Here is a 26,619-nt window from a genome sequence, read left to right on the forward strand (position 1 = left end):
ATGGACTTCCTGAGGTGAGTGAGGCAAGGGGCTGGTACTCTACCCCGCCTAGGAATACCATGGCATTTCCACCTTCCTAGAGAGGGGAAGAGGAGTGAATTATTCCTCGGGGGTCTTAGCTCTGGGCCTCAGCCCTTGCCTTTTTGAGCCCAAGGCCTTCTTTCAGCCTTTGTCCCCAAACCTGCACTTTCTGTCCCCTAATCCCTGATTCCTGGACCCTGGTCCTCACCTGTGTACCTCTGATCCACAGTTTCTATGCCTCAGACACCATAGCAGGCTTCTCGTCAGAAGCCCCCATTTGTCAAGATGTAAACTATGGCTGACTAATCCATCTCTGGATCCCAACCCTGTGCCCCTAACCCTCATTCCCAAGCCCCCAACCTTCACTCTCTGACCCCCTGACCCACCACTCTCGTCACGGTCCCTAATCCAAATAATCCAGACCCTCAGTCTCTGTCCCCTTCACCCTCTATCCTCCTGGCCCCCTGGCCTCTGCCCCTTATTCTTCATTTGAATCCCCCAGACCTTGGATCTCTGCTTCTCATACTCTCGCCTCTTGTCCCCTTGACCCTCAGCCTCTATGTCCCCCACCCCCCTCCTCACCCCTCTTGTCATCTTCCACCAGGCTCAGTTTCTTGCTGGCGATGGTGTTGCACCAAGCAGTTAGTCGCCCACAGCCAGAGGCCGTGTTTGGACGCCTCACATCCCCCGGTTTCCCGGAAGTTTACCCCAACAATGAGGAGCAGAGCTGGAACCTGACAGCCCCTCCTGGCTACCGAATGCGTCTCTACTTCACCCATTTCAATCTGGAGCTGTCCTATCTCTGTGAATATGACTTTGTGAAGGTATCTTGGAAGCCCTTGGATGTGGAGGGAGCCCAGGACCAGGGGGACAAAGGCATATGGAAAGAAGCCAAGCCCTTACTGGGCTGCTTCTAGATAATGTCTCAGGTACCAGCTGTGTGACCCTGGGCAAGTCCCTTAACCATTCTACCATTCTGAGCCTCAGTTTCCTTATCTGTATAAGGAGGTTGGACTACATGGCTTCTAAGATCTCATGCAGCTCCGATGGGGGGAGTGCACAGCCCCCTTAGGGCCAGGAGGTCTGGTTGCTTGGGAGACCTTGGGAAAGGAGGAAAGACTGGTACCACCTACCGACTCCCCAGGAGGAAAGGGAGCTGACTTCTGAAGTCTTGACCACTTAAATGACCAGGTTAAAGGGTAGGACCTTCTACTCTAGAAGCAGATGGAAGCCAGAACACGGGTGGCATTCACCGGACCACCCACTTCCTCTGTTCCCACATGGAACAGACATACTTGTCTACCTGCCATGATTTTCCTGGCCCCACCCCATTTTTATTTGCAATCCCCTCATTTTGCAAATGAGGAAACTGAGTCACAGACAGGTAAAGGGACTTGTCAAAGGTCATACAGCTAGGAAGTGCCTGGGCAGAATTTGAATACAGGTCTTCTTGACTCCGGGCCCAGGGCTCTATCCATTGCCGCACACTGACTCTCTCCTCTCTGCCCTGCCCACTCCACCTCAGGGAGACTGTGCAGACCCAGGGGGTTGCTCAGGGCTCTGTTGGCATAAGGATGGGTAGACCCAGACTGGGAGGGGGGACATCAAGGAAGAAGTGCAGGGGGCTAATACCACTCCTCTCTCTCCGTCCTGCCCGGGAGGCAGCTCTACTCTGGGGACAAGATGCTGGCCACGCTGTGTGGCCAGGAGAGCACGGACACGGAGCAGGCACCTGGCAACCACACCTTCCGCTCAGCGGGCAGCAGCCTCCGAGTGGCCTTCCGCTCTGACTATTCCAATGAGAAAGACTTCACCGGCTTCGAGGCCTTCTATGCAGCTGAGGGTGAGTGGCTCAGTGGCCCAGGGCTGTCAAAATGGCTGCTGGGGCTCCACAGGGGTGAGAGGTAGGGGGGGAGAGCCCCCTTCAGCCCAGGGTGGAACCTGGCCCTTTCCCCATCTGAAAAGCAGAGCACACACCAACCTGCTCCCCTCTTTGGCTATTTCCTGAAGAGCTAGTGCCTGACTAAGGACCTTAGACAGAGCTGAAAGTGGTCTGAGAGAATGTCTAGTCCAACTCCCACCCCCATCTTACAGATGGGGAAACTGAGGCCAAGAGACGAAATGGCCAGCTGCGGTTCCCAGCAGGATCTAAGGGCACACTTGGCAATCAGTCGGCAGCTTGACTGATAAGAATTCTTCCCCACTTAGAACACTTCCCCCTCCTTCTTCCTTCCCTTCTTTGGATCAGCAGGCCTGGCCTAACTCTCTCCCTGGCCCTAGGAGGCTGAGAGTCTGATGTGTCAGCACCGTCCCTCTCTCCTGCAGACATTGATGAGTGTGAGGCTGCACCTGGAGCGGACCCCATCTGTGATCACCACTGCCACAATTATCTGGGTGGCTTCTACTGCTCCTGCCGAGCAGGCTTCAGACTGCACAAGGACAAGCGGACCTGCTCGGGTGAGAGGCTGCTCCCTCCTGCCGCTAGCCCCCCACCTTCCCTGCTGCCCCCTCCCTCAGCTTCCTCCCTTCTCCACCCACAGGCTGCCAGCCAGGACTGGGACTTTGGGGTTAATGACAAGGCGTTCCTCCCTCCCCAGGCTGAGGGACACCTAATCCCTCTGAGAAGCTCGCCCAGTGCTGGGCGTGACCCTGGGGGTGAGGGATAGGATTGGGAAAAAGTGCCACAGTGGCAAGAACACAGGCTCTGGGTTCAAATCCCACCCCTGATGTTTACCACCTGTATGACATTACTTCCCTGGGCCTCAGTTTCCTTCTCTGTAAAATGAGGAAGCTGGATGAATGGCCTCCAAGGCCCCTCCCAGCCCTAGGTCCATGACTTCACAATTGCACAGTTTGGGTTTTCACATCTCTCGAATTTCTCCCACCTGTCCTTGCCTTCCACCTGCTCTAACTTCTCTGCCCCGTGGTCCTCTAGTGCCTGGCTCCCTCCTCCCTCATGACTGACCCCAGCCTCTTCCAGGGGAATGCAAACGTATGAGCGCCCACGGGTGCATATCATGGATCTGTGGGGCCCATCCTTGTCTGATGGAATCCCTGCAACCTTCATAGGAAATGTGATTATTGTTATCACACCACACCAGGACATTTTCTGCTTTTCTGTCTGTCTCCTGGGACGATCTCCCTGGAGTCCCTCCCCTTGTGCCCCCTGACTCAGGGTGAGTGCTGAAAGCCTTGCTCTGATACAGCTTCTCTCCTATCTTTATTTTCCAGCACAAGATAATTAATGCCCCCTTAGCCAGGAAAGCCAGCGAGGGTCCTGGGGCCAGGGCTGGGCACGGGCCCTACTGGACGAAGCATCCGTGCCTGGAGGCAGCTGTCCGCTGCCCACGACCCAGACAATAAACCTGGCTTTCTCCCAGTGCCGGCCAGTGGCTGCCTCCAGGCGTGTCTTTGTGGGGGAGGGTAGGCCAGGGACCCAGAGGGCCTGGTTGGGAAGCAGTGCTGTGGCCTTGGAGACCAGCCCCTTAGACTGTGGAAGTGCCTAGTGGTACTGAACTACAGGGCTGAGCAACGGCATGCAGCTTACACTGGTTTCTCTTCACCTTTCTCCCTTTACACAGAACCAGGGAATGTCAGAGCAGGGAGGGCCCTTAGAACACAGGATGTCAGAGCTGGGAGGGCCCTTAGAGCACAGGAGATCAGAGCTGGGAGAGCCCTTAGAACAGACAATGTCAGAGTTGGGAGGGTTCTTAGAAAAGGGAATGTCAGAGCTGGGAGGGCCCTTAGAACACAGAGTGTCAGAGCTGGGAGGGCCCTTGGAACCAAGGATATCAGAGCTGGGAGAGGCCTTAGAACATAGAGTGTCAAAGCTGGGGAGGGCTCTTAGAATAGGGAATGTCAGAGCTGGGAGGGCCCTTAGAACACAGAGTGTCAGATATCAGAGCTGGGAGAGCCCTTAGAACAGGGAATGTCAGAGCTGGGAGGGTTCTTAGAAAAGGGAATGTCAGAGCTGGGAGGGCCCTTAGAACACAGAGTGTCAGAGCTGGGAGGGCCCTTGGAACCCAGGATATCAGAGCTGGGAGGGCCCTTAGAACAGGAAATGTCAGAGCTGGGAGAGGTCGTAGTGACCACCTAGTCCAATCTCCTCATTTAATATATGAGGAAACTGAGGCCAAAAGATGAGAAGTGACTTTTCCAAGTCACACAAGGAGTTCTCAGCAGAGCTAGGTCTGGATTTCACGTCTTCACCCAACCTTGTTCAGGGGAATGACTTCTCCCAAGACTCTAGGTAGTTGTGCAAAACCCATCTCAGCCAGGTGCCCCAGATCATCTGCTACTGAGGAAGCCCTTGGTTTCTGTGCCCTCGCCACCTACCTTCCCTGAGGCACCAGTTTGCTTCTTTCCATTACTCCCTGAGCCTCCCCAAGCTGGAATGCTTCTCTCCTCCCACTGGAGGCTGTTTTGCTGCCTTGCCTGGGAAGGCTCAGTGGCTGCCACATCTGTGGCTGGGCCCCAGCAGACCCCCCTCAGTGCCCCCTGTTCAGACTCCCTCAGTCTTGGCTATGGGTTAGTTAGCAGGAGAATTGATGCGATTCTGTCCCTCCCTTCCTTATTGCAGGAATACTAAATGCTGGGTGGGTGGATGGGGGCCCGACTTCCTTCGAAGACTTATACTCTCAGGTCACTGGGATCTGCACAGTACAGTGGAAAGAAAACTGGGTTGGCATCAGAGGGCCTGGATTCCAATTCTGGCTCTGAGACTTGCTAAGAATGTGACAAGCCGTCTGGGCACGGCCTATCACCAGTCTGGGCTTCAGTTTGCTCGTCTATAAACTCAAGGGGCTCAGTGCAATGATGTGCTTGGAAAGTCCCTTCTGGCTCTCCACCCATGACCCCGTCATCTCTGCAGGGCCTCCAGCGTAATCCTGCTCTGGGGACGGGGCCAAGGAACATCACTGCCCCATCCAACAGAGCCCAGTTGGGACAAGGGGAGCTGACCTCTAAATCTGTCCTGCCCCCCACACCCCAAAGGGCTGGGTCTACCTCCTGCCCCAGCTGAAATCTCTCGAGATCAATAGGTTGGATAACTAGAAATTCTGGGTTGTAGATTTGAAGGCTCTGAGAGATAGGCAGACACAGAGAGAAAGAGCAAGATGGAGAGAGAGAAAGAAAAAGAGACTTTCTTTCCTACCCATAATTTAAAGGCATCTCTCTCTCCCCAACTTGGCAGAAAATATAAACATAACACAGTGCATAGAGGTCTAGACATACAGTCCAGGCATGTGTAGTCAGGAAGACTCTGGGTTCAAATCCTGCCTCAGACACTAGTTATATGACCATGGGGAAATCACTTCAGTTTCCTCATTTTCAAAATGGGGGTAACAATACCATAGGTCATATGACCTATATCCCTCATGGCTATTATGGGGCTCAAGTGGACTAATATATATTAATCACTTTTCCTTATTCTTCATTGCTTGATAATACTGTAGAATTGTAAACTATTATTATTTTTTGAAATTAGAGGACCTGGGTTCGAATCCTGCCTCTGCCAGATACACCTGCCTGGCTTGGATTAGATGACCCCTAAGGTCCCTTCTCACTGGGCGTCCATGACATAATGAGCTCCAAGGTCCTTCTTCTCCAGCCCAGGGAAGGGAGACTCTCCCCAGATGAGAGAAGAGGTGTCCTGGGCTTCTCAGAAGGCAGCAGAAGACAGGATGATTGAGGTGATGTGGAACCGAGTTCAAGACAAATTCCTGTTGGTGTTTCCCAGCTCATGGTGGAGCCCAGGGTGTTATGCAAGAAAGCTTAGTTTCTTCAGCCAGAATGTATCCTCCAAAGAAGGAAAGACCCTTCCAGAAAGTCAGTCTACTCTGTTGGGCATGGAGGCAGCTGGGGCAAAGTTGAGAAGACTTTGGGGGCTAATCCATATTCTGGCAGGAATCCCCTCGAGGGCCCACCTGACAAGTGTGTTGAATTAGTTTCCCCAGTGTAGAATGGGCAGCCTCAACAATCAGCCTTCCTGCTGGGTAGCCATTTGTGGGGCACGGTGGAAAGGAGACTGGAATTGAAAGGAGACTGTCCTTTCCTGCCTGTGTGACCCTAAGCAAATCGCTTCTCTGGGCCTCATCTGTAGAGTGGTATTGGGCTAGATGACTTGAATCCTTCAAAACAATCAAGTACTTACTCTGTGCTATGGCCAGGTGCTAAAAATACAAAGATGGACAATAAAATAGTCTCTGCCCTCAAGGACCTTACATTCTAATGGGGGAAATACCATGTACAGGTTTGAAAACTGCCTGTAATTCTGGGCCTTGTAGTTTAAGCATGCATATGATATATGTAAGTGGACAGACGATAGTTTGGGAGGGAATGTACTTGAAAAGGGGTCTCCAGAAAGATTCTATGTAGAAGGTGGTGCTTAAGCCGAAACTTGGAGAAGAGAGATTCCAAGACTGAGGAGGGAGAGCATTCCAGGACTGGGAAATGTCCAATGCTAAGGACTGGAGATGGAAGTTGGGGTATTGTGTGTGTGAAGAACATTGACCAGACAGTATGACCAGACGGAATAGTGTGTGGAGGGGAGGGATGTGAGAGACAATGGGGAAGGTGGGAAGGGGGTCAGTTTGTGAAGAGATTAAATGCCAAAGAGCATTGTCTATTTGATTCTAGGGATATCAAAGAGCCGCTACAGTTTTTTGAATAAGGATGTGATATGATATGTACAGTGAACATGGATTGGACTGGAGTCACAAGGCAGGGAGACCGTTAGGGGGCCGGACAAGAGGTGATGAGCGAGGATTGCAGCTGGGTGAGGGGAGAGGAGGAGACCTAGGGGAGAGATGCCGTCGAGATAGAAATGACAAGATTTGACCGCAGAGGGGATCTCTGGGGCAAGAGTGACGAGTCAGGGATGGCACAGAGGTCATGGGCCTGGCTGAGAGGAAGGCTGATGGGGCTCTTGATGATAGAAAAGTTAGGAAGAAGGGAGAGTGTCCGGGGGGGGGAGGATGATGACTTCTCTTTTGAATGTGTTGAATTGGAGATACCAAAAGGGCAGTCAGTTTGTGATGTTCAAAACGCAATTGGTGATGCCAGACCGGAGCTCAGTAGAGAGATTAGGACTGGATCCATAGGTCTGGGAGTTATCTGGACTGAGAAGTTAACTGAGCCCATGGTAGTCAATGAGATTATCAAGTAAGATAAGAATAATAGCAATAATTGTTGTTGTAGTTCAGTCATTTTACAGTCGTGACCGACTCCTTGTGACCCCATTTTGGATTTTCTTGGCAAAGATACTGGTGTAGTTTGCCATTTCCTTCTCTAGCTCATTTTTATAGATGCGGAAGCTGAGGCAAACAGGGTAAAATGACTTGCCCAGGGTCACATAGCTAGTAAGTGTCTGAAGCCAGATTTGAACAAAGGAAGATGAGTCTTCCTGACTCTAAGCTGGGTTCTCTATCCACTGCCCCACCTGGCTGCTAAAATAATAATAATGGCTAACATTTATATGGTATCTACTATGCACCAAGAACTGTGCTAAATGCTTTACAATTATTTTATTTGATCCTCACGATAATCCTGGGAGGTAGGGACTATTATTATCCCCATTTTACAGGTGAGGAAACTGAGGCAGACAGAGGTTTGGTGACTTGTCCAAGGAGCATGTAGCTAGTACATGTCTGAAACAAGAGCTGAACTCGGGTCTCTCTGACTGTGCTCTCTGCACTGGGCCAGCTTCTATAGTATAGAGAAAACAGAAAAGAGGACCAGACGGTTACTGGGTGTGACACATGGTAAGTGAGCCCAGAATGCTGAAGGTCCAGTGACTGCCCAGGTCACACAGGTGGAAAGTCAGCGTTCTCTGCCTTGCCCCCATTTACCTCCCAGGGGCACTCTGTACAATGGTCACATGCAGCTCTTCCTTCCCAGGTAGGTCTTGGTTTACCTGAGAAGTTTATTCACCTGAAGACTTCTCTGAGTGAGCCTGCTGAGCTCCTCTGGGGAGCCGCTGACATTCCCAGGAGACATCTCACTCAGTTCTAGGCTCTCTGGAGACCAGTGGAAGATGACCCAAGGGCCTGATTTGGGACCCCTTCCACCACTGGGGCCCATCTTCCCAGCCTTGCCTGCACAGTCAGAATGGAATGATCTGTGACTCAGGTTCCTTCCTGGGCCCAAATCACTAACAATTAGGGAATATTCCAGCTCTGGCTTTGAAACTGGGGAAGGTGGTCAGATGCAAGGGATTAAAGGTGATTTCTATGGTGAGAGGAGAGAAGGGATTGGAGGAGCTAAATTCTCGTTCCAGCTCTTGTCCTGTTCTCTTGCTAGCCCTGTGCTCAGGCCAGGTCTTCACGGAAAGATCTGGAGTGATTATGAGCCCTGACTACCCCCAGGCCTACCCCAAACTCTCCAGCTGCAGCTACAGCATCCATTTGGAAGATGGATTCAGTATCATCCTGGAATTTGAGGGCTCCTTTGATGTGGAAAATCACCCAGAGACCCTGTGTCCCTATGACGTCCTTAAGGTGGGTTGCCTGGGATGTTCCCCTACAACTTGGCTCATCTGTTTAGCTTGGCAGCGCCCACCCTTCATCCCACCATTTTGTTTCCTGCTCCTGGATTGGCTTCCGACACCCCCTTCCAATAAACATCCATATGGGAGCTTGATGCTTCTGGCCAATGTTGCTGCTGTTCACCCAGGATTCATTTCCTTTCACAGAATCAATCTCCACCACCCTCCTGCCTTTTCAGCTTCAAATAAATTGCCAGTTACTCCAGGTGTCTGCAGAGAGGTGACTGGCCTTCTCTCTAGATCAGGCACCATCTGTCAACAACTGTCCTTAAATAAGATAGCCATCTAGTAGCATGACCAGAGTCCTGTTGTGCCCCCAGATCCGTTCCCCTTCCCAGGTGCCATGGGACTGGGAATTCTGGCATTATTGTCTTTCCTTCAATGTATTGTGACCCTCTCCTCTCAGATGTATGTTGATGGTGCCGACAAATAACAGAGGTGACACATTGGCTCCTTCATCACCTTAGAACATAGAGTGTCAGAGTTCAAATAGGCATTAAAACATAAAATGTTAGAACACAGAACGTCAGAGCTGAGAGGACCCCTAGAACCCAGGATGTCAGAGCTGGGAGGGCCCTAGAACCCAGGCTGTCAGAAATAAAGATACAGAACATCAGAAATATAGACTATGGAATATCAGAATATAGAATGTCATGAAATGTTGGAACATAGAATGTGAAAGCCAGGAGGGGTCTCAGAATATAAAATGTCAGAACTAGTGGAGATATTAGAACACTGAATGTCAGAGCTGGAAAAGACCTTAGAGCATAGAACATGAAATGTCACAGCTGAAGGGGTTTAGAACATAGAATATTAGAGCATAGTCTAGCTCAGAGGATGCCTTAGAGACCAGTTTATTTTATGGAGGAGAAAGCCAAACATCGGAGAAGAACAGTGCCAGGCCTGAGATCTTTCTGTTCAGAGCTCTGGCCAGTGCCCTCCCTGCTACGGGACATTGTTCATTTTGGGAGGTGCTGTTCCAGCCTGAAGTTTCTTCTGGTGTCAGAAAACAGCACAGGACAGTTGACTTAGAAACCATCAGGGCTCAGATGACAGCCATCACCCCTGGCTGGCTCCCCCAGAACCTGGGCGCCCAGACTGAAACAGTGGCCCCATCCGTCCTGATACATTTCCCTTCATCCCTTCCTGGGTTGGTTGCTCTCCATCAGGGCACAGACAGTCTGGGACAATTGGAGCTGTGATGGTCAGGCTCATGCCAATTTCTTCTCCATTCTATCATCACTATCCCCAGTCCCTGCTGCCTCTGAACCTTCCCTTCCATTGTTCTGTTTCGCTTTCAGTAAGGTCCTGCATCGTCATTTCCTTGGGATTCCCCCAACCACTTCCATTCTGTCCATAGAGATGTGCCTACAACTTTGTGTGACTGTTCTTTCAGATTAAAACAAACAAAGAGGAATACGGGCCATTCTGTGGACAATCCTCGCCCTCCCAGATTAACACCCGAAGCCACACTGTGACTATCATCTTCATCACTGATGAGTCGGGGGACCACACCGGGTGGAAGATCCGCTACAGAAGCACGGGTAGGACTCTCCGTACCTCATTAGAAGTCTCTGGCGTTGGAGCCTTAGGCAGGGGTGGGGGATTTGTTGGGAGAGGGGGGAAGTCATGCTACGGGAATTGTTACAGTGCTTCCTTTAGTAGAGTGGCAAGGTTTCTGAGTGAAACTAGAGGATCTGGATTCAAATCCTGCCTCTGACACTTACTATCTAGGAAACAAGCAAGACAAGTCACAACCTCCCTAAGCCTCAGTTTCCTCATCTGTAAAATGAGGAGGTTGGAGATGATGTCTAAAGTCCCCTCCAGATCAATGGGCAAATTTGACCAATCACAGTGAAGATCACTGGAGTTAGGGTCAGGGCTGCCTCCTCCAACCTGGGGTGATGATATGGGTGGTCTTATATACAGGGTGGGATACAAGGCTCTCCCCTTTACCTCAAACAGTACTTGAAATGTTAACATAAGAGATTCATTTCTTTGGGATAAGGTTTAGGGCAGGGGCTGTTACTTTTTTGTGTGTTATAGAACCTTTCGGCACATTAGATAAAGTGTGGACCCCTTCTCAGAAAAATGTTTGTTGCCAATATTCATCATTGAAGCAAATACTAAAATTCTGTGGTTTCTTTTTTGTTATTGTTTAATTGTTCCAGACTGTTCATGATCCCATTTGGGTTGGTTTTTTTTTTTTTTTGGAAGAGATACTAGAGCGGTTTTCCATTTCCTTTTCCAGCTCATTTTACAGATGAGGAAACTGAGGCAAACAGGGTGAAGTGACTTGCCCAGGGTCACACAGCTAGTAAGTGTCTGAGGACAGTCTTCCTGATTCTAGGCATGGTGTACTATCCAGTGCACTACCCAGATGCCCTAATTTTCCATTAGAAGTCAGTAAAAATAAAGATGCAATTTTCCCCCATCCAAGTTCAGAGATCACACTGAAACCTATTCAGAGATGACTCCTTGAGGGTCTGTGGACCTCTGGCTTGGAGATTTAAACTTTAATGGGAAATTCCTGAAAATAGTCCTAGATGAAAGACACATTAAATTAATACCAGATTTCATTTCAATTCAACAAACATTGGGAGGTGCCAAGAAAACAAAGAAGGATGGGAAAGGAATAAACATTTATAGGGCACTTACCATGTACCAGGCATTGTTAACAAATCTTATCTCATCTGAGCCTCATAACAACCCTGGGAGCTGTTATTACTATGCTCATTTTACAGTTGAAGAAACTGAGGCAGAGGGTAAGTGACTTGTCTAGGGGCACACAGCTAGCGAGTGTGTGAGGCAGGATTTGAATTCAGGTCTACTTGACTCCAGGTCCAGACTTAGCTGCCTCAGAAAAAAAAGGAACAATCCCTGCTCTCAAGGGGCTTCCATTCTTCTGGGGGAGGTGGGAGATGGCAGGTACACAGATCAGTAAAAAATAAAGTGATTTCAAGATGGAGGAAGGGATGCTAATGACTGGAAGACCAGGGACCGAAAGGCCTTGGGTGGCCCCAGAGCCATGCCTTGAAGTAGTCTAGGAATGAATTCTGAGAGATGGAGGTGAGTAGGGAGAACATTCCAGGAGTGAAAGCCAGCCAGTTGGGAGTAGGAATGTCTTATTTGGGGAACAGCCAGTGGGCCAATTTGACTGGAATGGAGAGTGGATGGGGATCAGGATCTCTTCCATATAGGGAGCTCTCAGTGAGGAAATTCCCTTCACTAATGCAAGTCAACACCCTCCAAGTCATTTACAGAGTTCCCTGGGGACACTGAAAAGGTGAAGGGATGTGCCCATTGTCACACAGTCATGTTGTCCTGAGTCCAAGGCCAGGTCTCTATGCTCTCTGGAGGAAATGTATACCGGTAATTACCAAGCAGATTTATAATAAAGATGCAATTTTTATTGACTAATAAACTAATAAACATCCAAGGAGAAATCCAAAACCAGGTGCAGATTAGTCTTCCTAGACTCTAACCATTATACCGCCCTGCTTCTCAGATGACTCCTAACGTCCCTTCCAGCTCTGAGAATCTAAGTTTCTAAGTTTTAGGTGAGGTCTCTTTCCTGGCTGGATTGGTAGTTCCCTAGGTTAGGCCTTGGAAAAGGCTTCAGTAAAAACAAACAAACAAGAAAACTCTGTAAAACCTTACTTGGTTCCATGTTGGGAGTTGATTAAGCAGAGAGTGATGTGGTCAGATCTGGGTTTAAGGAAAATTACTTTGACAGCTGTGTGAGGGATGGTCCAGGCCTCTCAAATTCACCTGTCAGCAGAGACTTAGGCTTTCTTGGATCATTTGGCTGATACTCCAAAAGCAGTAACAAACTCTACCTTGTACACCAAGCTCAGGCTTGGTGATTTTTAAAAAACATTTCTTCCAGTTGGGAAAAGAGGTTTTATTCTTATTTAATCATCCCTTTTTTCTTTGCCTTCTGTAAAACAGGGTATATGGACTTGACAAACGAGGCTTTGGATGAGACAATCTCTCAAATTCCTCCTAATTCCTGAGTGACAGAATCTCAATATCTTAGTGTTGGAAAGGTCCTCAAAGGGCATCTAGTCCAGAACTAACAAATGAGCAAATGAATGAAAAAGTATTCATTAAATACTTGATAAGCAAGCATGCAATAGTATGGTAGAATGGGAAAGGCCAGACTTGGGTTCACATTCCAACTTGGACCTTGGACAAGACACTTAACCTCCCTTAGTCTCAGTTTCTCATCTTGGGAGGCTGGACCAGATGGCCTCTGAAGGCCCTTATAGTACTATAGCTATGATTTTATGAAACATATTTATGTTCATATGAGTCACCTTGAATATAAACCACTCCCCTACAAGGAAATTTCTGAATCACAAAATGTCAGAGTTGGAAGGACTTCAGAGGCTGCCTAGTCCAACCCAAACCTTCAGGTATTTATTAATAAGAATCCACTCCACCATGTGCCTGACCAGTGGTTACCCAGCCTCTCTTTAAAGAGCTGTGATGATGGGCAGCTGCCATTCTCTCAAGGTGGTGCCTTCTACTTTTGGCCATCTATTGTATTAGGCTGAAATCTGCCTCTCAAATAATTAATTAATTAGCAAGTATTTAAGTGTGTATTATTAGAAACATCTTCACTCCAAATGTTCACATGGGCTATTTGTTCCCTACCTGTGGCAGAGAATGCTGAATTTGTATTGGTCTGAAAAGTCAGAGTTAGACACACTGTACCTTGACTCCAATATGGTGATGTTATTTTGGTCTTCTTTGAAAAAGAGGGACAACAATCAACCATTATTAGGCTCTGGGGATACAAATACATAGCATGAAACAATTCTTTCAAAGAGTTTACATTCTAATGGAGGAGACAACAATTACATATAAAATAGAAAGTGAGAAATCACTACTACTACAAATTCATTCAATACAGGGTGGTTTAGAAAGCAGGAAGGGTGTTAGCAGTTGGGATTGGGAAGAGCTTTATGCAGAAGATGGTGCTTGAACTGGAACTTGAAGGAAGTAAAGGATTCTGTGAGGTGAAGACTTGGAAGAAGGGCCTTCCAGGCATGGGGAATAGCCAGGGCAAAGGCTTGGAGATGGTAGATGGAGTGTGGTAAGGAAGAGAGAGAAGACCATTATGGCTGTATTGCAGAGTGTGGGAAGAGGAGTAATGTCAAATTAAGCTAGAAGGAGAGGGACCAAGTTGCTTAAGGCTTTAGAACTAAACAGGAATTTATATTTTATCATAGAGGCCATTGGAGCAGACATTGGAGTTGACAGAGTAGAGAGTGATATGGCTGACCTGTGCTTTAGAAAAATCCCTTTGGCAACTGTGTAGAGGAAGGACTGGAGTGGAGAGAGACAGGAGGCAGGAAGACCATTTAGGAAGCTGCTGCAATAAAGTAGGTGAGAGGAGAGATGAGAGCCTGATCCAAGATGGAAGCTCTGTGAGTAGAAGGAAGGGGTCAGATGGGAGTCATATTGTGGAGTCATGGAAATGCCAAGATTTGATGACTAGTTGTATTTAGAGTGAGGAGGCAAGTATAAAGGTCAAGATGGGAGAGGCACGTCATCTGAAAACGATCTGGGGTTTTCAGTGGACATCAAGCTCAGTATGAGGCAACAGCATGATATTAGGCTGCTGAGAAGGCTTAGGCAATCTTATGCTGTATTGAGAGAGTGTCCATCACTAAGGAGGTGACCATTCTGTTTCCATCTGCCCTGGAATAGTGTGTTCATTTCTGCATGCCTCAATTTAGGAAGGGCAATGTTGGAGACCAGCCAGAGGAAGGCAGCCAGGATGCTGAGGGATCTTTGGGATCATGCCATTTGAAGATCAGGTGAAGGAACAGAAGCTAAATGATCACTGAGACAAAGATGGGGCTAGTTGGTCTCTGAGAACTCTTTCAACTCAGAGATTTTGATTCTAGGACAATCCAGTTCTTGGTTCACCACCTTCAGGGTGCCTTTCCCCCCTTCTTTTCCTCCTTCATCCACCCTACTGGTCCCATTTACCCAAGACCCATCCAGGTTGCTTGACTCTCACACAGGTAGAGTAAGACCAGAGCCAGCACCCCCATTTCTTCCTGTGAGATGGATGGCTCACCAAGCCTTCTCCCTGCCCGGCCTCCACATCTTACGTATTTGACCCACTGATGTAACCTGAGGACCCCTAGATTTTGCCATTGGTCCCTCTACTGCACCCTTCTGACCTCGGGGCCTTTTGATTTGCCCTACATCTAAACATTATTTAATGCACTGTCACCCCCAATTAGAATGTAAGCTCCCTGAGGGCAGGACCTGACTTTTCTATCTGTATCCGCACACATAGTAAATGCTTAACAAATGCCTTTTCATCCACTTATTCATTCACTTTCACCAGATCTGGGGAAGGAAAGAAAGCGGGGCTTATATTGAAACATTATTTCTAAGACCAAGAGTGTAATTGTGTAACATTTCTTCTCCATCACTGTTTAGCTCAGCCATGCCCTAATCCAATACCGCCACCTCATGGCCACATCGCGCCAGTGCAACCAAAGTACATCATGAAGGAACATTTCTCTCTCTCTTGTGAGACTGGATACTTCCTTTCCAAAGTAAGTTCTGGGAGAACAAGAGGGGTCTGACCGCACAAGTCCTGACCCTTAGTATTTCTGCTCCCTTTTTTTTGAGGCAAGGATAGTGCGTTTGGTGTAAAAAAAGAGATAGTTTCTCTCTTTGTTGGTCCCCATTGTGTGGATGAAGGCTGAGACCAAGGTAACTGCAGGCAGACGTCTGAGTTACCTGGACAGGTTCACTCTCATCAGTGAAACACCTCTGTATTAAAATGGAGGCAGATAGTCCCCCCGGCCCAAAAATGACCTTTCTCTGCAACAACTCCTGGGCCCCCATGCACACACAAAAAAATGAGAAGCCAACAGAAATTCGTATATTCTGCAAAGTTATAAATAGTGATCACTGGTCAGGGAGAGGGAGTATAATTTTAAAAAATGCTTAGCAAGTTGCTTGAGTGGCCCAGGTAGGAGATTAACATGTCGTCTTTATGTTCTTCAAAATTGTCACTAAGTCCCTGTAGTAAAAAGTAATAACCCTGAAATGATAGCTAGGCAATCCACAGTCCTGCAGAGGGACGGAAGAGAAGGTGAGACACTTTTCTCACCTTGGCAAAACTTCGAGTTCCCCTTTCCCATAATGCCTTAGATCACACTGATGCTGAAACACCTGGATTTCCAGGAAGCCTATCCCATGATCCTTTGGATAACGAGGAGGCCTCTCTGTGCAAGCTGTCTCCTTGCTCATTGCACTGTTTTGTTTTATTTTTTTTTTTCCTCCAGTGGGGAAAAATTTCAGGGTCACTTAAAATGATAAAATAGGAAGAAATTTTAAAGATCTTCTCTCATGCCTTCCTTTTTTTTTTTAAATCAAAACTAAGGCCCAGGTAGGTTGGGTCATTTACCCATTCCTAGAGCTACTAAATAGCAGAGACAGGATCCACACCAAGATACTTGGATACCCAAACTAGGGCTGTTTGTTATTTTAATAATTATTTTTACATCAGACACTTCCTCAGACACACACACACACACACACACACAAACACAGACACACAGACACACACACACAAACACACACACAACCCTCCCTGGTAATAAAGGCCAGGAAAGCAAAACAAATTGACCATGTTGGACGACTCATGGTTTACTCTGCACTCGTAGACATGGAATCATATATAGATTCAGGACCAGAAGAAACCTTAGAGGGCTGTGACTGCAGAGAAAGGGCGAGTGATTTTCTCAGAGTTGCACAGCTAATAAATGTCTGAGGCAGGTTTGAACTAAGATCTTCTAGAATCCAATCCCAGAGCTCTATGCACTGTGATATCACTTCTCTTCCAAGGAAGATACAACTTTTCCAGTCCCTCTATTCCCTCCCTCTTCTTCTCCCCCTTTTGCTCCTCTCCTCCCTCCTCTTCCTCTTTCCTCATCTTTCTTCTCTATCTGAACTGAAAGTTTAAATGAACAGCTATGTGGTCTCAGATACTTCCTAGTATGTGACCCTGGGCAGGTCACTTAACCCTGTTGGCCTCAATTTCCTCATCTATAAAGTAAGCTGGAGAAGGAAATGGCAAATCACTCTAGTATCTCTGCTGAGAAAACTCCAAATGGGGCCACAAAGAGTCCAACATGAGTGAAAATGATCGAACAACAACAATAATCATGCAATTAATATTTCTCAGATATGGAACTTGCACCTGGCTCTTCCTGAGTTCAAGGTGGACTGTCTGCTCTGCCATATGATCTCTACATCACATATGAGTATATAGTATCTTACCAATAGCATATCAACTGAAGCTTTGTTACACAGTGAATCCAGGGCTGGAAGTCCTGGGTTCTAGTCCTTTCTCTGAAATCAGCTAGCTACATGACTCACCTTTCAGAATCTCAGACAATTTCCTAAAGTCACAAATCCTCTTTCTCCCAAGAAAAAAGTACCACCCCCACCCACCCACTGTGGCATACAAAAACCCAAACATAGCTTAGAACAAAGAAAGATCATAGATAGATAGGCAGATAGACAGATGGACCAACAGGTAGATAGAGGGAGGGAGGGCGAGGGAGGGGGAAAGAGAGAGAGAGAGGAAGAGGAGTAGAGAAAGGGGGGTTGGGAGAGAGAGAAAGGGAAGGAGGGAGAGAGAGAGGAAGGGAGAGGGAGGGAGGGAGGGAGGGGGAGAGAGAGGGAGGGAGGAAGAAGGAGGGAGGGAAGGAGAGGGAGGGAGGGAGAGAGAGGGAGGGAGGGAAGGAGAGGGAGGGAGGGAAGGAGAGGGAGGGAGGGAAAGAGGGAGGGAGGGAGGAAGAGAGCAACAAATAGAAGGATAAATTGATTGATAGACAGGTAGGTGGATAGAGATAGATGGATAGATAAATGAATAGACAGATAGATGGACAGATAGATATAGAAAGATAGATGGAGAGATATAGATAGATAGGCAGATAGATGGATAGACAGATGGACCAATAAATAAATGGCTAGAAAGATAAACAGACATGATAGAAAAAACAGACAGATGAACTGACAAATAGAGGGACGGATAGATGGGCAGATAGATAAAAAACATTTATTGAGCACTCACCATATGGCCGGCACTGCGCTAAGTGCTGAGCAAAAAGAGACAGCCCCTGGCTTCAAGGAGCTTACACTGTAATGGGGGAAGCTAGCGTATAAGAGAGCTGAAGAACAGGAGGAAGATGCTACCTATGAGAAGAATGATATAAAAATACAGAATTAGGAGCAGCGCTAGGAGAGAAGGAGCCTGGGCAGTTCCTCCAAAGCAGGCTCCCAGCAGGAGCCGAGAGGAGGGGAGTCCCAGGAGAGAACATTGAAGAGTCATGGTTTACGCTGCCATTTCTGTGACGTCACCAATTTAGAAAACTTTTAGGGAACTGATGCATAAATGTTTTTTTTTTTTTCTCCATTCCTCATCAGGATGAAAGGATTTTGGAGTCTTTTACTGCAGTCTGTCAGAAAGGTGGAAGCTGGGACCAAGCAATGCCAAAATGCAGCAGTAAGAGGCTGATGCTGGGATGGGAGTGATTCTTTTACCCCTGATAGAGCAAACTAGAAAACAGAGGAGAAAAAAACAAGTCTCTATCCCACAGAGGGCACAGTTAAGTCCCACTAAGTCACCTCCTTGTAAATCAGGCTTTCTTCATTTATTTTGATACCAAAAAATAGCAGTAGTGACCAAAAATCTGAATGCTCTAGAACCCTGGATTAGAGAAAATGAGAACCCCCCGACCATATCCTTTTTATGTTTTTATTTCATGCAAAACTATACATACATACACACATATATGTATATATAAGTACCAGTAGTAAGTTCATTGAAAACTATTGAAATGTGATGTTTAAATTGCCATATTTTAGATACACTAAATAGTTTTTGAGCGTCTGCTATGTGCATGGTTTGTACTCTGGATCTGATTAACTTCGTTCAAGAGACCTTTCGCTAAGAGTTAGTGCCCCTCAGAACTCCATATTATTTTGTACTAATTTTGTATTTCTGTCTCTGTCTTACAAGTCTCTTATTCTCTCCCTTTCCTCTTTCTCTTCCTCTGCCCCCCCCCGTTTCTGTTTTCTATTTCTCTGTCTCTCTCCCATCTCTCTGTCTCTCTCGATCTCTATCTGTTTCTCTATTTCTCTCCCTCTCCCTCTCTCCTCTCTCTGTCTCTGCCTCTGCCTCTTTTTCTGTCTCTCTCCCTATCCCTCCCCCCTCTCCTTCCCCTTGGTCTCTCTGCCTCTGCTTCTCTTTCCCTGTCTCTCTGTCTCCCCTTCCCCCTTTCCCACCCTGCCTCTTCCCAAATACGTATCTTGAGGCAGGGATTGAAACCTTTTTTTGGTTCCTATCTTTGTATCCCTTCTACCTAACATAGTGCCTGGAACCTAGTAGGTGCTTTAAGAAAACGCTTGTTGAAGTGAAGTTAGTCATGTGTATCTGCAGCTGTCATTCCATATGATCCATTCATTTATTCAGCAAATATGTATTAAGCATCCATTGTGCAGAGCACACTGCTGAGGGAGATGGAAGTGTAGGTATGACATGGTCCCTGTTCTCCTAGAGCATTAGTCCAACAGTTAGGATAAAATGCAAATGCAGATAAATACAGCACACAATGGTAGATGATATGGGCATTAGAGAGGGGCAGGACAGAGATCTATTAACATATCCTAATGAATGGAGCCGTAAAATCTAAAATCTCCACGTTTTATGGGGTAGACTGGCCCCTGGAATATGTCCTTATCTGACCATTTCCAGATCTTAAAGTGATACCTCTGAGCATGGAGCCATCCTGTTGCCTAGATGGAAGTTTTCACATTATCTTCATAGAAAAAATCTAGCGATGGGAAAGAAGTTGGAGGTCATCTAGCTCTTTTCCTGTGTGCAGCTTTTTCAAGGTCCTTTTTGTTTCGCCAAGTTATAAATTGAACATTATCCTTGGAGCCAGGTAGACCGTATCCAATTTTCTCCACCTTATATCTCTATGGTTTCTGTTGTCCCCTCCCGATGCTGGAATAAGATAGCCAGGGGACTCCAGAAGTCCTTTGGAATCCCTTTTCCTTAGGAAGGAAAAGGAGGATCTCATGGATGAAATTCTACAGAGGAAGTTGATTTAGAGAAAGGACAGAGAGGATCCCATAGATTAAAAATTGTAGAGGAAATGTCAATCCAGGAGAGATGGGGAGTTACATTCCAGTGAGGAAATAAAAAAGGCTTGTCTAAAGAAATGGATGAGGATGCACAGGGAACTCACTGAAAAAGCTGCAATTTTAAAAGGCATTTGCAGCTGATGAAGCAAGGGCAGGGAAGGAAAGCCAGAGTGACATGCTCTCTGAGAATCATGTCAGAAGCACTTGAACTCAGAAGGAGCTGAGGCTGGTAAGGAAAGCCAAGAAGGATTTTTTAAAAGCCATCATGGGGGAAAAGAAGACTGTTAGAAGGAATAGCATTACTGTTAGGGATGAATGGGGGGACAGTAATGGACATGGAGAGGTAGAGGTGCCGAGCTTGAATTGTGTTTCTGGATTGGCTTTGGTTTTTACCTGCTAAGGAGAGTTATCTTTAGAGTGGAAAGGACAGAGGAAGATGCCCAGTAGGGTGTTGTTACCTAACGATCCTTAAAGTGATAGTAAGAGAACATCTAGCTGTATTTCATAGATTCATATCACCGGTTTGTTGTTATTCAGTCATTTTACAGTTGTGTCCCATGTTTCTTAACTCCCTTCAGAGTTTTCTTGGCAAAGACACTGGAGTGGTCTGTCATTTCCTTCTCCAACTCATTTTACAGATGAGGAAACTGAGGCTAACAAGGTGAAGTGACTTGCCCAAGGTCACACAGCTAGTATTTTTGAGGCCATATTTGAACTCAGGAAGATGGGTGTTCCTCACTCTGGGCCTGGTGCTCTATACACTATGGCACTGCCTAGCTGCCCCTGATGAACTGTACTGAGGGTATTGGCAGAGGAAACGGCCAGGACACAGTCAGCAATTGTTGGGAGACCATGGAGAGTGGGAGATGTTCTGGGGAACTGGGGAAGGACAGATCAAAGAGAATTGAGGAAGTCTTAAACATGGGATCAAAAATCACCAACCTCACAAGTACAAGATAAGGGAGACACAGCTAGACAGTAATTCATCTGAAAAAGACACAGCAGTTTTAGGTGACCATAACTTCAACATGCGTCATCAATATGACATGGCAGCCAAGAAGCTGACCATCAGCTCAGGGTAGCCGGGGAGTAGGCCAGTGACTAATTCTGCTGTGCTCTAGCCTATCAATACACATCTAGAACACTGTGCTGAGTTTAAGGGCCCATATTTTGAGATGACTTTTGTTAAGGTCATTGTGATTAAATCAAAAAACATTTGTTAAGCATATACTATATGTTGGGTGGAAGCTCAGTGGATAGAGTGCTGGCCTGAAGTCAGGAAGACCCGAGTTCAAATCTGGCCTCAAGATACTCACTAGCTGTGTGACCCTGGGCAAGTCACTTGCCTCACTTTCCTCAGCTGTAAAATAAGCTAGAAAAGGAAATGGCTAACCACTTCTCTATATTTTCCAAAAACCAACCAAACAAACAAACCCAAATGGGGTCACAAAGAGTGGAACATGACTGAAAATGCAACTGACCTGAACCCATAGTTAAACCTGTGCTTTGTCCTGAAATAGGTGCCTTAATCTACTTTTGTATGTTTTCATTCACTTTTTCTTTTGTATCTGCGTCCCCAGTGCTTAGCACAGTCCTTGACCCTTAAGGAATAGTTTTTATTTATTCATTCATCCATGCTGAAGTAACAGATTGGCTCTGCTTTGCCCCAGGAGCCAGAAGTAGGATCAATGGGTAGAAATTGCAAAAAGACAATATCCCAGAAATTGCAACTACCCAAGAGTGAAAGTGACTGCTTGAGTGAGGACTGAGTGTCCACTGGCCAGGAATGTTGCAGAGGGGGCCTCTCCAGGAATGGGTGGGGCCATGGGACCTCTAAAGTTCCATCCAGTTCTGAAATTCTATAAAAGGACCCGTCCCTTTCTTTAGAAAGATACCGTCAAAGCCTAATAGCTCAGTGTAGAAAAAGTTCACTTTCCTGTGTTTTTTCACATTTATTTTAAGTACTTCCTAATTTACAACAGCAGAAGTACAGAGAGGTTAGGTGACTTTTCCATGATCACACAGCTAAGTATTTGACCTGGAATTTGAACCCCTATCATTTGACTTTAGTTCTTTTTCCACAACACTGTAATGTCTTAGGACCACTAGGTGGCGCTGCAGAGTCCTGAAGACTTCAGGAGTTCAACTATGGCCTCAAAATACTAGCTGTGTGACCCTGGGCAAGTCACTTCACCTTGTTTGCCTCAGTTTCCTCATCTATAAAATGAGCTGGAGAAGGAAATAATGGCAAGTCACTCTAGTATCTCTGCCAAGAAAAACCCAAATGGCGTCACAGAGAATTAGGCACTCTAAAAATGACTAACTAAATTATACCTTAAAGATGGAAGTGAGGTTTGGAAGTCACTCTACAGCAGTCCTTTCCTTCCCTCACATATGAAATTAGAGATGCCCACTCTGTGCAGGTTAATGACACCTTGGAGCCATAATGCATGGCTCTACGCTGCCCACATGTCCATGGGTTGCTCATAGATGTCTCTAGGCCATTTTCATATTGGTAGATATAAAGTATTTTGCTCATTGGCTTTTTCCTCCTCCTCTCCCCCCCCTCCCCATATTTATTAGTTGTTGACTGTGGCCCGCCCGATGATCTACTCAATGGCCAAGTGACATACATCACAGATGGTGAAGTGACCACATATGAAGCTGTGATTCAATACAGCTGCAAGGACCCCTTCTATACTATGAAAATGAATAATGATGGTAAGATAATTCTTCTTTGGCACTGGGGATGGACGATATTGAAAACATGTACACTCAAGGCTTGAAAATAAACTTAACCAACATTTTTGGCCAAGGCTAGAAGAAAGATTAAAAGGCACTTTTTCCCACTGCTAAGTGAAATATTATAGCTCAAGTGACATTTAACGTCAATTTGCTAGAATTCGAAAACAGATCTTATCCAGTAAATGACTACTCCAAACACACAATATATTCCAAATGGTTTAATTTAACAAGCCAAAAACCGTATCATTAAGCACTTGAGATCTTGATACATATTCAAGTTACACATCTAAAAGGTTTCCACTTTGCAAGCAAACATGGTAATGCAGAGACCTCCTGTTTATGAAATCATGTAAAATGGTTATTCAGACACCTCTATTTCCCACTGATGCTCAAGAGTCAACATCCTTCAAGGTGGTATTCAGACAAATGACAACCATCTTATATATGCAGTTAATTTAGGCTTTTTTTTTCCTTTTCAATGATTTGCAGGTAAATATCGGTGTGGGGCTGATGGCTTCTGGAAGAGCTCCAAGGGAGAAAATTCACTCCCAGTCTGTGAGCCTGGTAATGGATACACTTATATAAGAAATTTATAATTGATGGAGGGCAGAAGAACTTGGTATTAGAATATAACTAGGGCTTTTAGCTGTAGTAGGCAAAATCTGACGCCAGCGACTGGCCCCTAAACCGAGTTACTAGCGCCAACTAACACATTCTCATTACTCCCTTTCCATATGGAGTGGTTGTTAGGTGGCGGCTACATTAGCCGTTTTGATTGTGGTTGACCTTTTAACTAGGCAAGCATAAAAAGTTAAATGATTTTTTAAACAACTATCTTTACCCATTTGTAAATACGTTCTTCCACTGAGTTACTTTCCTTCTATGTAAAAATGCTATTAAAACCCAGAGCTAATAACTTGTTGATTATTTCCCTAAGCTGCAGCTTTCGAGGGCATCTCATTTTTAAACATTAATGCAATTTGCCTTTAATAGTACTTTAATTTAAAATTTTTACCAGAATTGGCTCTCAAGAAATATTTGAGCAAAGTGATTAAAAAGAGATGCCGAAGCTGGCGAATATGAGGGTAATAAGTGTGTTATTACCTTCCCGGGTTTTTTTCTTTTACTTAGATTCTATCATATAACACTTGTAAATTGTTGTTTTTATAAGTATCCTGCCACAAGGGGAAGTTGAGAGATGTTGCAATAATCGGAGTTTAGTTAGCAATAAAGACCTCAAGTAAAATGTAGTACTCATAAAAGCCAGCCAGGGAATAATAATTTCTGGACTGTAACTGCCCCAGCAACAGTGCCAGTGTGGGTGTCCTATTTTTATACATTAAAACACAGCAAACAAAACGCTCCAAGCTGAAAGCACTCTCCAAATCTTGACACCTTAATCATCAAAGTACCTGTTGTGCTGGAACTACAGGCAGGCCAACTGTCCCATTTTTAAAGATGGGAAAACTGAGACACGGCAGGGTTGTATTCTGTAGTAACAGTATTATGATTGTTGTGAGAAAAAGCCTAGGAGTCTCAGCCCTTATGGTCACCACCCTGTAAGCTTGTTTGGTTATGCCATGTTTATATAGTCACAAAAATGATTTTCAAAATCCTTAAAATTAGAAGCTACATAGCGGCTGGGTTGGAGTCAGCAAGATCCAAGTTCAAGTCTGGACTCAGGTATTTACTAGCTGTGAGACCCATGGCATGCCGGAGCCAACTGTTAAATTTTCACTGTTAGCACTTTGTACCTCTGAAATTAAGTTATAAATTAGGGCTTTTTAACATTTTTTTAATATATATTTTTAATTTTGTTGATTGTGCAGACCTAAGTGATGGGTCACAATGTTAATGCAGATTAAACCTGTGTCACAGACACTTTGAGGGAGAGCTGGTTGTTAAAACATTCTACCAGTGTATCTCTGTGTATGACTCTGGACAAGGCAGTTTATCTCTGCCTCAGTTTCCTTATCTATGAAACAGGAGTAACAGCACCTACCTCCCAAGGTTGCTGTGAAGATGAGGTATTTGTAAAGTATTCTGCAAACCTTAAAAGTGCTACCGCATATAATAATAGGGTGAAGTATAAAGGCCATCTTGTCCCTTTAGTGACAATTAGCAGGATATTCTTAATGCTTGACCGAATTCTTGGTGCTTTGGGGAGCAGTGAATCTCCTAAGGCGTGCTGTGTCTCTGCAGTCTGTCTTCACTCCAGAAAAAAAGGACTGCTGGTGTACATGTCATCTTATATGGACACAGTCCGAAAATCACTTTTTGCAATTCACACTCCACACTTTTCTTGACTTTGTAGCAACCTCGTATATATAATATGACTGTTTCTACTCCAACAGTTTGCGGTGTGGCATCTCAGAGGTTGGAGCGAGTATTTGGAGGGAGCCAGGCCAAGCTTGGTGAATTTCCCTGGCAAGTCATGTTGCTCGGGGAAGCTCTGGCTGGAGGGGCGCTGTTATATGACAACTGGGTTCTTACAGCTGCTCATGTAATGTATGAGGAAAGAGACCCATCATCTCTGGAAATAAAGATGGGCGCTCTGAAGAGATTATCACCTCATTATACAGAAGCCTGGGTAGACTCAGTCTTTATACATGAGGGTTACACACATGATGAAGCCAACTTTGACAATGACATTGCACTGATTAAGTTGAAGAATCATGTTGAAATCAACAGGAACGTCAGACCAATTTGCTTGCCAAGAAAAAATGGAACCCACGTGCAAGCAAATGAATTGGGACTGGTGTCTGGTTGGGGAAGGACTGAAAAAGCTTTTAGAGCCCGGAGTCTAATGTATGTCGAATTACCAGTTGTTGACCACCAAACCTGCCTGGCAGCATTCAAAAATAAGACGTCCCCAGGAGGCAAACCTCTTGTCCTAACTAATAACATGATATGTGCTGGTTTTCAAAGTGGCGGAAAGGATTCTTGTTCTGGTGACAGTGGAGGGCCCTTAGTGTTTCTAGACAATGAGACCAAAAAATGGTATGTAGGAGGGATTGTGTCTTGGGGCTTAGGATGCGGTGAGGCAAATGTGTATGGAGTTTATACCAATGTCATGAACTATATTCCCTGGATTGAGAACATAATTTTGAATAATTCTTAAAATCGCAGAAGCTTCCAATAACTTTTCCCTTAATAAAAATTACTTTTTAAGCAATCGTTATCTAAGGAAGTTGCCTAAATTTGAATACCAATGTGAAATTCAAGCAACTGTTAAAATGAAAACATTCTAAAACAAGGTTTCTGAAAACTCAACATGCAAGGCTACATCTAACAGTCCAGTTTCACCTTACTACCCTCGGAGCACTAAAGGTCTTCTCTGAAGAGGAACTATATTCAGAGTGGCTTTTCTAATACTGAGCAGGATTTGCTTCTTTCCACCCACTTGCTCTTCAGTCAACGCTCCCTGTGACCAACAGGCAGAGTACTGCATCACAGGCCAGGGTCACTGCCATAGGCCACTTCTCTGCCTCTATGCCATCATTTGTAAAATGGAAGCGTATGCTTGTATCATTGCTCCTAAGAACCAAAGTGAGATTGTGAAGATGCTTTGTGGCTGCAATGCGCTAACTAAATGTAAATAGTAAATTCTAAGGTACAATCTGGGAAGATGGGCTATCATCCTGAGCATTCGTAATTTCTCAGAATTTCTTAAATGGCAACTGACAAGCGGAGCAGAAAGCAGGTTTCACGTGGTGAGGAGATGCTAGCCTGAAATGTCTTTACTATAGATACCCCTAGATATGAGCACACCAGTCACAACTATTACATTTTTCACTCATGCCTGGGATGCCTGTCTTAGAGGGGGTGCTGAGGATCAAAAATGCTATGCAAACTTTAAGGAGGCCTGTGCAAACTATGATGAAATCCCCGCTGCCCATCAGTTCCTAGCATACACTTCAGGTAATATCTGGAGGACAACGCACTTAAACACACCTCTTTTTGGTTCACTCTTCTAATCTTTTTTATATTTAATAAGTCTGTATTCCTGAAACATGAAATCTCTTCAGTTCAGCTGCTCTAAGTACCACCATACATTAAGCTTCACCGTGAGGTGAACTATATACTTTTATGTATGAAGCACTTCCTATAGATGAAGG

The 26,619-nt window shown here is 45.7% G+C and overlaps 1 protein-coding gene across 1 annotated transcript; it reads left to right on the forward strand.

The window, feature by feature from the left end:
• Positions 1 to 25,622, forward strand: MASP2 (MBL associated serine protease 2). Its single transcript, XM_069078272.1, has 11 exons — positions 1 to 14; positions 626 to 845; positions 1,687 to 1,864; positions 2,347 to 2,478; positions 8,320 to 8,516; positions 9,960 to 10,107; positions 15,029 to 15,147; positions 18,035 to 18,113; positions 22,340 to 22,477; positions 22,991 to 23,065; positions 24,856 to 25,622. The coding sequence occupies exons 1-11, from the start codon at positions 1 to 3 to the stop codon at positions 25,620 to 25,622; spliced, it is 2,067 nt and encodes a 688-aa protein (XP_068934373.1).
• Positions 25,623 to 26,619: the final 997 nt, after the last annotated feature.

The sequence above is a fragment of the Petaurus breviceps genome, unplaced genomic scaffold, assembly GCF_028583685.1.
Source record: "Petaurus breviceps papuanus isolate PSGF00001 unplaced genomic scaffold, PetGlider_PUasm1.0 91041, whole genome shotgun sequence".
NCBI lineage: Eukaryota > Metazoa > Chordata > Mammalia > Diprotodontia > Petauridae > Petaurus > Petaurus breviceps.

What these genes read in the sequence shown, in the direction of transcription:
- MASP2 (XM_069078272.1), top strand. An exon ending in GGACAAGCGGACCTGCTCGG is followed by an intron (nt 2,479 to 8,319) that starts GTGAGAGGCTGC and finishes TTCTCTTGCTAG; the next exon opens with CCCTGTGCTCAGGCCAGGTC. An exon ending in CTGGATACTTCCTTTCCAAA is followed by an intron (nt 15,148 to 18,034) that starts GTAAGTTCTGGG and finishes ATTCCTCATCAG; the next exon opens with GATGAAAGGATTTTGGAGTC.